The sequence below is a fragment of the Platichthys flesus genome, chromosome 16 (genome assembly GCF_949316205.1).
Source record: "Platichthys flesus chromosome 16, fPlaFle2.1, whole genome shotgun sequence".
Classification (NCBI taxonomy): Eukaryota; Metazoa; Chordata; class Actinopteri; order Pleuronectiformes; family Pleuronectidae; genus Platichthys; species Platichthys flesus.
The window spans coordinates 9,427,655-9,438,880 of record NC_084960.1 but is presented as its reverse complement, the minus strand read 5'-3'; the positions used below and the strand labels follow the sequence as shown (position 1 = coordinate 9,438,880).

At 42.5% G+C, this 11,226-nt stretch overlaps 1 protein-coding gene across 1 annotated transcript; it reads left to right on the top strand.

The window, feature by feature from the left end:
- The first annotated feature begins 5,838 nt into the window (after nucleotides 1–5,838).
- fscn2a (fascin actin-bundling protein 2a, retinal) lies at nucleotides 5,839–11,019 on the top strand. The gene is made up of 5 exons (XM_062407454.1): nucleotides 5,839–6,928; nucleotides 9,633–9,789; nucleotides 9,886–10,007; nucleotides 10,124–10,291; nucleotides 10,408–11,019. The coding sequence occupies exons 1-5, from the start codon at nucleotides 6,106–6,108 to the stop codon at nucleotides 10,611–10,613; spliced, it is 1,476 nt and encodes a 491-aa protein (XP_062263438.1). The 5' UTR covers nucleotides 5,839–6,105; the 3' UTR covers nucleotides 10,614–11,019.
- Nucleotides 11,020–11,226: the final 207 nt, after the last annotated feature.

Here is an 11,226-nt window from a genome sequence, read left to right as displayed (position 1 = left end):
TTTCTATCACTCTCTCTTCCCGTCAATCGTCCGCTGTACTCCAACTCCCGGCCTAACTGCCGTCCTCTAACCGAAGCCATTAGCTATCAGCACCAATATTTATCGCATGTGTCACCATGAGTGGCTACCGTAGCACTGACTTTGATCCCCGTTTGTAATCGTCTTTCGAGACAGTAGGGCAAACTTTTTTTGTTTTAATATACTTACCTGTGACGATCCTAAAGGTTTTGCACGTGCACTGTTTCAGATACTCCCACCTCCCCCCCTACGGCTATTAGATCTTGCCGGGAAGCTGAACAAACATGCTCCTCTGATCCTCGGGAAGAACGGAGGGCTTGAAATCAACACTGGAGCAGAACAGTGCCAGCTAAGACTATTTACTCACTTTGGTTTAAATCGCATAGGAGAATTTCCCTGTGTCATACGTCTGGCTTTTGAACAATGGCAAGATGTATATCTATCTGCTAATTCCAGAAATCTCTGTGTGTCTGTCCATATGAAGAAGTAATATCTCGAGAACCGTTCACGTTATTGGCCTCTCACTAGGAGTACAGGGCCGAAGGAAGTGCAGTGTTAATTTGGAAATGCAATTAAATGCAATCAAATAAACTTTGAATAAACTGGCGACCAGCACTCTGCAGCATCGGTGGCTAGAACTCTTGAGTATCAGGTCGACGTTAATAACAATATGTGGGGGCTTTATGAAGAAGACAAACACAACCTTTTTCTTCACCGAACTTTGGGTAAATATGTGAGCAGCTCTTTGTGCGGCCGGTCTTCACTTGCTGTTTCTCAATTACTGCACTTCTAGAGTTTCAGAAACAAAGCTAGTGCCAGAATCACCACAGGCAAACCGCCCATCCCCAACAGGCAGGTATACACATGTATATACTAGCCTTTGACCGAACAGGCCAACATGTTGAGATACTGAAACACGTATGTTTGTGCATAATTTGCCATAAAGAACGCATGCACGCACAAAGAACCAAGCATCGACAGAATCAGCTCCATATGCCAGCTCATATAGACGTCCCCTCTCTCTCTCCCTCACACACAAACACAAACACAGAAAGAGAGAGAGAAGCACATTTTTACAGATACACAAATACCTGTCATTGTAATTCACATGATCGTTTCACTTTATATGAAAGAGACAGGGAATTGTCAGGATGGCAGAAGCTGAGGCCTCGTATTAGCCCTGCTGTCAGAGCCGGTAAGCAAAGGAGGACATCAACATGAGTGCTCCTGTCCCTTAAAGCTCACCCTGTCTGCATCGCAACAAGAGCCCAGTAGGCAAACGGCAAAACACAGCGGCTACCACCGGTCATGCAACATCGATGGGGAACAGCTTTTTTACTCCGTACATATTTACAAACTGCTTTTCCCTAAGCGTTGAGGTATCTTCGTCAATAATAGGTGGCACTGGCGAAGGTGCAACCTCCAATTAAGTTATTCCACCGTCTCTCTCTGCATGAGCGGCCCTCGGTCTTCGCTCCTTGGCGACTGTGGAGGAGGAGGAGAAGGAGGAGGAGGGGTTGGTGGTTTAACAAGTTTGGCTCCCTCCAAAAACAAATGACAGCCTACAACACAAATGTGGCATTACAACTGGAGAATTAAAAGGCTTGACATTTACCAAGGCTCATTTATATGGCTGCCCACACTTAGCTCATTGGCCGCGCTCATTACACCGGGTGGAGCCGGAGAGAGAAGTCCAGGGACTGGCCTTGGTTTGGGGCTGGGCAAACATGGTGGGGTGAGTCGTTAACGGCCTGTGGGAGGATCGTCCTGTAGATGAATGAACATCTGGATTAATGGGGTCAGTGATCACCAAGCTGCTGAGAAAGGAGAATCCCAGCCAAGGCAGCCATTTTACATTTTTACTTTTACTGCATGTCTCATGGGTCGTTTTCCTCTACTGGATTTAGAGATGGTCGTTGTCGGTTCCCCGGGGGGGGGGGGGGGAGGGGGGGAGGGGGCAAAAGACTGCAAGGAAAGAACACTTCTGGACCCTCCAGTGTGTATACTGATGAACAATAATTATGTAATTATTTTACCATGACAATAATTTAAAGGGTTCGTTAGAAAATGCATTCAATCCGACATATATTTGTAATATATATGCCAACTTTCTAATGATATTTCATTGTGAAGAATCTTCATATCATAGTGGAATTTACTGGGGCTGACCACTCTGTCAGTTAATTTGTCAGATGAAGACATTTTCACTTTAGTCCTTTGAGTGTTAGTTGGGTTTAATTTGCCAGTAGACAACATTGATTCCCGTGGAAGTGCTTTCAATAGCAAGCTGAACAGTGAGGATGCTGGCCCTTTAAATGAAGCAGTGAGTGCTTGGCAGGCTAATAGATGCAGTCTAAACGTACTAATGGATGGCAACCTGAAAAATGGTCTTATCTGAAAAGGTCCAGGACAGTTATAAATTAAATAATCGCGCTGGGCACATTAATCCATGTTCATGCCCTGGGGGAGACCTCAGCTCACCATTTGATCTGTGTGTGAGTGCATGTATACAGTATGTGTACGCCTGTTACCGTGCCATTTATGTGTGTTTGCAAGTAACCATCCACCTTTTCGCTCATTTTCTCCCCTCCTTCAATCATTTGCTTTTAGAGCTGAACGGTAAAAAGGTTTTATTATTCTTTTTGACTAGGACCTCCGGCAGGGGATACCAGGAAAGAGAGAGAAGAGTGTGGAATAAAGATAAAAAAAGATATGAAGACAACCCAGAATGAAATAGAGAGAGAGAATTTGTGCTTGATCACTGGACCACAACAGTATAAATGTTTTGCAGGTATCCAGGATTCCTGGAGCGTTGGGCAACCCAGACCTTAAGGAGGAGAATCTGAAAGACAGAAGAACGATTGTCCTAATTTGAAAAACATTTCAATAATCAGAGACTCGTGGGATTTCAGTGATAGTAAGTCATTAGATCAATTTCATGATTATTTCAAATTTTTTATTTTGAATTCCTGCAACACCCAAATTATGTTGTGTCTCTTACTGTCTAATTTGGACCAATGAAGTTGTTACATTTTTTTAGCAGCTTTGCTTGTTCAAATTTTCCATATTTCTTGTAAATATAAGTTACAGGAGTTTGTAAAAAAACGAAAAAATGTTTTATGTTAAACTAAGAAAATGGTTAAATGGATTAATTGATCAAACTCTTCTTTATCCGGTAGAGAAGATATATATTTTGATATTTCTCGTCTCTCTGGATAACACAGTGAACAGGAGCATCTTAATTTATGAGAGAAAACAAATTTGCTACAATCTACAGTCAACAATGACATCTACTGGGCATTTGTTATTATTTTTATACCAACTATTAAAAATACTACTGTGTGTAAATGCAAACATATCAAACTTACTTTCGCTCACAGATGAAAAGAAAATGATTCAGGCAAATTTTTTATTTACAATTAATTGAAAGATGGGCTGTGTCCCGAAAGAGGCAACTCAGCCTGGCAAGCAGTGACATCTTTCAAACCCCAAGCCGTTTCCATTAAAATATTACGTAGACTCAGGGCCCAAAACAAAAGATCAATCAAGCAGTGTGAATGGTGTGTTTGTCGTTAACAGAGCTCCTACATATGCACAGCAACAGTTTTCATTGAGTGTGTCGGGAATTTAATCAGCATGAACAGTTTCAAAGTTAGATAATAGATAATGCTTGTAATCTCTTGCTATGGTGAGAACAAATAGATAGATAAGTGGATAGATGGATATTTGGATGGATAGATAGATTGATACCTTTCATTTACTAATGTCAATGGCTTATACAGCTGTAATTGTTATTCTCTAGTATACACTTATATATGGCAATGCTGCCATCTAATGAGCACAGGGTGAAATTACATGAAAAATAATTTACAGTATAGTACATTTGTAAAAGATGGATTGGGGTTATGTGCCTTTGTAACGGTTGTATTTGTATATGTTGTTTTGTTAGTTCGGGCTGTAAAAGATAATTCATTCCTGTTTACCAAATGGAATGAAATTCATTTAACGGATCATGGATGAGATATTGAAAACTAAAAAAAACTAAGATGAATCAGTCAGAATCCAGTGGGACTGAGGAGGCTAAACATGAGTTTTTTTAGAAGGCAGAGTGAAGAACTTATCATCAGAGAGAGGGACAAGAAGCAACACCGTCTCTGTTCAGAGATAAGATTGTGTTGCACTTCACTATTCACAGGAAAATAAATAAACACAAGAGACGTAGAAAACAACAAGTCCTTTAAGTTGAATAGCCAGAAATCACAGAAATATTATTTTGGTATGACGGACGTTCATTTCCTGATTGTTCAAAATGCTCCAACGAAATGCAAAGCATTGCCAAATCCCTGGTCTTTGCCATTAATGTTTCCCGTTGATAGTATTTTCTGCAACTATAGGACCTACAGCAAATTGACAAACCGGTTCCAATTATCACCAAAAAGCACATGACCAACTATGATGTTATATCTGGAAGGAAATTGTATTCTTATTAACATGCAGGTTTGAAATGGAAGATAGTGTGGATGTACCCTGTGTGGCATTTATATAACCATTGTCAGAACAGCTTTTATTGGGTGTGTTTTAAATTTGATTTTACTAATATTTATATTTAGATTTACATTTGAGCATTGACCATGTGGTAGGGTTCAATATGCCAATCCCTCTTTACTGTTAAGTCCAATAGATTAGACGTGCCTGTTAATTATTATTCTTAAACTATTAGAGTATTAAACCATAGTAAGCAAAGACCCTAAGGATTTTTGCTTTGTGCTGTAGCTTGAATCAGACTTTTGTGTTTTTGTATTTACAGTGCAGATGTCTCTTTGGCATTGTCCTCAACGTCCCCCGGGAACCTGAAGGAAAGAGAGTGGTAATGCTCTTACAAAGGTTGATCTTGGCGTGCAGTGTGACAAAGGTCATGGGCATGAAGTTGCGACCTCTATTGTCAATGGACTGACAGAAAAAGAGGAGGATTAGAAAGAATAAGGTTGTGTGTCAACCAAGGTGTAAGTGGAGGAAAGGCAAATGGGCAATGCTTGCACATTCAAATGTGACCTATTCAAATTCGTACAAGCTAAACTCACAGAGATCACAAATTCAAATGTCTCTGATGACTTAAATCGAACATAATGTTGCTAAATAGCTCGTCTGAACCTTCATGTGGAAAAACTAGGATTATAACTTTACTAAAGAAACCTTTGTACTGCTTTTGGAGTTAAGACTATTCTTCTAAATCAGTCGCCCATGAATTCTGTTCATGGTCTGAAGCAATGTTAAAAAAAAGGTTCTTTGTGAAAACATTTGAAATCTTAACATCAAATCTTTAACAAGCGGAAAACTTATTCAGGGACAGGAATTGCAATTCCAAATGCTCTTGTATTTGTACCCATAAAAAAAACAATCAATCTTAGACAAAATCTCCTGGAAAGGGGACTCACACAAGAAGGAGAGGCAGCAGGTACAACAAAAGCACCTTTACTCTCTGGATGTTTTCCAATTAGGTTGTGGCTCGACAGCAGATCAGAGCTGAGATAATCCGAAGGCTGGATGTAGCGTGGCTACGAGTGCATGGACCTAAATATGAGCGTGAGCCAATGGGGAGTGAGGTTGACAAATGAGTGTGTCAGTGTGAATTACGGGGAAGGAAGACAATATGGAGGAAGAAAGAAAGAGATGAGAGTATGAGGAGGAAATATGGAAGAGATAGAGAAGGCGCCGGCGTTGAGAGTGTGCCGGGGAAGGAGTGGGAGGAGGGGAGGTTTGTGGTTGGTGCACTGGTGTGTGACGTCAGCGGCTTGTTGGATTGAGGTGCTGTGTCCTGCTGATTCTAATCCTAACTCCTTAAGGAACAGGGAGCAAGTGCCCGTGCAAGTCCTCTGGGGAAGGAGAGAAAGTGACGAGGGAAGGAACACTTCACAACTCATCTAGAGAGATAAGTGGAGCTTATTTGCGGCTTGAGCGGCGGAACAAGGGAGAAATCAAGCATTTTATTCTTGCTTTTCTTTCTCATGACCGCTTTTTCTCATCACCCTTTCCCTTGTTTGTCCTAAGTCTCTTTGCTCTCGATCTTGACGTGCGGCCTGTTCAAGCATGCCCACGAACGGAATTAACAGGGCCCTGAAGCTGCAGTTTGGCCTCATTAACTATGAGAACCGCTACCTGACCGCTGAGGCCTTTGGCTTCAAGGTGAATGCCTCGGGCACCAGCATGAAGAAGAAACAGATCTGGACCTTGGAGCAGGACGAACAAGATAGCCAAGTGGTGTTCCTCCGCAGCCACCTGGGACGCTACCTGGCCTCTGACAAAGACGGGAAGATCTTGTGTGGGGCGGAGAAGCCTGACCCCGCCTGCCGTTTCCTTATCGTGCCCCAGTCTGATGGCAGATGGGCATTGCAATCTGAGCCTTACCTGCGTTACTTTGGAGGCTCGGCTGATTACCTGTCCTGCTTTGCCCAAGTCGTTGGAGAACAAGAGCTGTGGGCCGTCCACTTGGCTTTACACCCACAGGCCAGTCTGCTCAGTGTGGCTCGTAAGCGCTATGCCCATCTGTCTTCCTCAGATGGAGAGATCTCCGTGGACAGCAACATTCCCTGGGGAGTGGACTCCCTTGTCACCTTGGTTTACCTGGATGGCAAGTACAGCTTGAAGACCTGTGACAGCCGTTTCCTCAGGAATGACGGCAAACTGGTGAAGGAGAACAACAATAATACCAGCTTCACCCTGGAGCTCAAATCTGGGAAGTTGGCCTTTAAGGACTGTGATGGGAAATATTTGACCCCTATGGGCCCGACAGGGACGCTGCGCTCGGGTCGATGCTCCAAGCCTGGAAAAGATGAGCTGTTTGATCTTGAGGAGAGTCATCCTCAAGTAGTTTTCCAAGCCGCCAATAAAAGATTTGTCTCGGTCAAGCAAGGTAATCAGCTTGTAGTGCAGTCTTGAGGAAAAAAACACATTCATGCAATTACAGTACTTCCGTATCTAATGCTCAAAGTGGAGGCTTTGATATTTATAAAAAATGTAGGGCTCCAACCAGTACAGCAGTAAAAGTATAGTGGCGTGATTACAATGTTTACTGTAGAGAATGCAAATGGCCATTTAAAAGAAATTAATATATTTAAAGTCAAGCAAGGCAGGGTTTTCTAAAGAGAAGTGAAGAGGCATGAAAACAATATGGTTAACAGGTGAGCTAAACATAATTTACACAGCAATTTCAATCAGTGTACCATTGTGTTAGCATGTACTGTAAGACTACATCTTTTAGATCTTTTAGGAAGGCAAAAACCCTTCAGTTATGAATACTTTTCACCAACCTCGGGTCACTCTGTGGTTTCAGATCAGTGGTCTTCTACCTTATTTCAGCATCCTGTTCCCTGAGTGTCTCTGTTTAATCTCCACAAGAGTTTTGCAAACTTTTGAGAAAACTGACACATTTTGTAGATTTAATTATTGATGCTGACTAAGAATCAAGTCTGACTCTTTAAAACAGCACCACAGTGTACTTGGAATTCTCTTTGTACTTTCTTGAGAGGAGCAGTGCCACTGTGGGTGTGAAGTAATGAAAATATCGCACTGTGTATAAAAACGAAGGATTCAAATTAACTTGAGTCACCCTGAATTAATTTGATCTTCACAGGTATATTACAGTGCTTTAGAGAGCAAATCGGGAACATTTAGGAGCTAATGAATGAAGGCCCTGTCCTTCTTGTTTACTGTACATGCTGGAGTGGTTGACACACATACTGTGGAGGTAACTGTAGTAATGGGCTTTGTCATTTCCACCATGTGTCCGTTGAAGATTAAGGAGAGTGCAAATGACCCCAGGGCGGATCTCTGCCCCATGGGTGTCAATGACCACCAATGGAATGTAAGCGTTGCAGAGTCGCCCTCTTTACAGTCTTGTATCAGACAAAGTTCTCCAAATTATGAGAAATTATAATAGACCGGTGAGGAGGTGAGGTGGAAGCAAAAAATAGCCTCAGCCAGGCCGTGCCAGACATATCAGTTACAAGGTCTCTTCGAAGCCCTGCAGCACGTGATCTGCTCTGTCTTTTATTATAATGATTCAAGTAAACAATGTTGGGAGGAGAGGGGAGTAAACATTGTTCTGTTACAGATTTATAAAGCTTTAAAAACACCATTAAATCGAGTAACAGCATTTATGATAAACAAGAAAAACTATAGCTCTAGACTGCTGTCATCATTATGTTTAAGCATTTATAGCACTCTGCTTTAAAAAAAAAATGTGTCGGGGCAGTATTTCAACAATGTGTCTCTTCAACCTCATAATATGGGGCAAAGAATCACATTTTTCACTGTGGCGTTTGGCCTTGTGGCAGTTTCACATTTTTTAAGGAACAAGGCCCTGAAAGCTGCTTAGTGGGCCCTGCGGTGCAGATTTGCATTTCACCACTCAGGGAATTACAGCAAGCGAATGAACAGGGAGGGTGGAGGGGTGACTGTGGGGGATTAGGGTTGTAACAGGCTTAAGAGAAAGGTTGAAGGATATTTCTGTGGCATCTAATTTGAACTACAGCAGACACCGCTACGTTTTGTGTGTCTGTGTATTCTCCACCACCTCACACAACCCACCAGACAGAGTTAATACATGTGGATTAGGTAAATAACACTAGGTTGGGTGCAAGTGAGGCACCCAAGATAAGTCAAACGGTGCTCCAACTGATATAATTGAAAAAAGCTGAATATTAAGCAAAATGTGGATGTAGTTCTGTGTTAGCTCAGGCTTTGGTTGTTTGTGTAATGGGACGTTAGCACATTGCACGTTTGGAAGCCCCTGCATTACCGAAGACCATTTCCTCAGCTCAACAGGAATGCTGAAGCAACATCACTTCCAGGTGATGCAGCCACTAGAGTGGGCAACACTGTTATCATTTATGATGCCAGAACCCCTGAATGCCATTAGCAGCCAGGATTATTCTGGAAATAGGTCGGAATCCAAGACTGTCCTTAAATATAGTTCATTGATGTGGTTTCACCTCGTCGCCATCTTGCTCAAAACCCGAACCTGCACAGTAGGGAACAGGTGATGGAGTCCTGACGATGTATGTGTTTGACCAATCTCGAGAGAATCATGATGTTGTTTAGTATTTGATATAGTTTAGTCCATGCCCCCTCCTTTAACATGGAGGAGGGAGGCTTAATGACTAATGGTGCAGCCAGCCATGCTTTAGCTTTGGGGAGCAGACGTGTTGTCCATCTTTATATGTTGTCTATATCTACAGAATAAATCAATGCTGAATACGTTATATGTGTTTTCTGTAGTTAAAATAATGTGATGATATGAAATTCTTGATTATGACATTTCATTCATCTGCCCAATAAAACGCTTTATGTGACTTAATAACATCCGCTGCCCACATGGGGGCACACAAGTCTTGAATGAGTCAGTTGTCGGGTAGAACACAGCTTCAGGAGGAGGAGGCGGTGATGTAATTAAATTAATTATCATTCTGCCCACAATTCTCCTATTGTATTACCTAAGGGAGGAAATTATATTTAACAGTTGGATAATGGCATTAAAGAGGGTGCATTGTTGTAATCCATAATTTCCTCTGAACAAAAGCACAACTGTCAAGATTTTCCTTTTCCCTTCTCCCCAGGAGTGAGTGTTTCAGCCAATCAGGATGTGGAGACAGACATGGAGACCTTCCAGATGGAGATTGATAAGGAGAGCAAAAAGGCGATGTTCAGGACCAATGGTGGATCCTACTGGACTCTCGTGTCTCACGGAGAGATCCAGTCCACTGCCAAAGAAGTGTAAGATGCACTTGTAGCTTTGAGAACAGAGCCTTCTTCATTGTTTCCACACGCCGCTTACCTGATCCTCTCCACCCGTCTCCCCCCCCCCCCCAGAGAGGTCAACACAATGTTTGACATCGAGTGGCGCGGACAGAGGGTGGCACTCAAAGCAAGAAATGGAAAGTATGTGTATACAAAGAAGAACGGGCAGCTCTCAGCGGTCAGCGATGCAGTGGGTAAGAGCTTTGAAGCCAGCTGCTTGACATCAAGTGCCGTTTGAAATTGCGGCCAGGTGTTCAGCTCTGATGTCCCAAATGCACAACAGTTCAGCCGCATTTATCCTTCTGTGCAGGTGACGATGAATTGTTCCTGATGAAACTCATCAACCGCCCCATGCTGATCCTCCACGGAGAGAATGGCTTTGTGTGTCACCACAAGAGCTCCAACAGTCTGGATGCCAATCGATCCGTCTACGACATATTCTCATTGATCTTCAACGATGGGGCCTACAACGTAAAAAGTCAGTGTGCGTGCACGACATGCTCATTTTCAACAATGCATATAGCTGTGTCCTGTTTTACGTAATGGTTGTTGATTGAACAAATTGAAGTGTAAGTCACTGATATCCTTCTGCAGGCGTGAGTGGAAAGTTCTGGTACGTCTCTAGCAGTGGACTAGTGTGCTCCGATGGAGAGAAGCCGGAGGACTTTTTCCTTGAGTTCCTGGAACACGGACGCGTCGCCATCAAGGGCTCCAATGGCAGGTACCTTCGTGGAGACCAGGGAGGCACACTTATGGGTGATGGTACATATGTCGATGCATCTTCTCTCTGGGAGTACTGATCCCTTCAACAAGGGTCCTCAAAGAGGGCTCAAGATGTGTTTGCAGAACCCGCTTCTATCAGCTCATTGAGGCGAACTGACGGGGTACCATTCTCCTGCCTGTTTTTATACTAGCTCCCAGGGGCCCGATCCCATGCCGGGTTTGTTTTATTTGTTTTTATAATTGGGAAGAAGTGAATGCTAGAGAGGTATGTGTGTGTGTTTTTTTTTCTTGTAAATGTTTAACGGTCAATGCCAACATCAAACAACACACACTGTGTGAAAGTGTGTAATTTCACAAATAATAAAATGTGAAAGTCACTGTCCGAATGCTTCCAGATACGTTTTCTTTTTTTTTTATTTAGTTGCAGTGACAAACACATATCAGCCACACTGGTCAGTCAATAAAGAGAAGTTTAACAGTTAACAGTTGTGTTGCTCCATAAGTTGTTGTATCTTTCTCTGTTTAGCCTTTAAACATTAAAAATATCTTCTAAAGGTCAAAATCTATGCAGGTTTTTCTGTCTATCAAAACCAAAACAAATGTAACACACATCAGCCGTGACGACATCAGTCCTGACGACATTCACAAACACATTGAAAATCAATCATGGGTAGTGATCTGTCAGTGTGG

Coding starts and splice junctions, on each gene's coding strand:
- fscn2a (XM_062407454.1), top strand. CDS start 6,106: ATGCCCACGAACGGAATTAACAGGGCCCTGAAGCTGCAGTTTGGCCTC. Junction 9,790..9,885: donor CAGTCCACTGCCAAAGAAGT/GTAAGATGCACT, acceptor CCCCCCCCCCAG/AGAGGTCAACACAATGTTTG. Junction 10,292..10,407: donor TGGGGCCTACAACGTAAAAA/GTCAGTGTGCGT, acceptor ATCCTTCTGCAG/GCGTGAGTGGAAAGTTCTGG.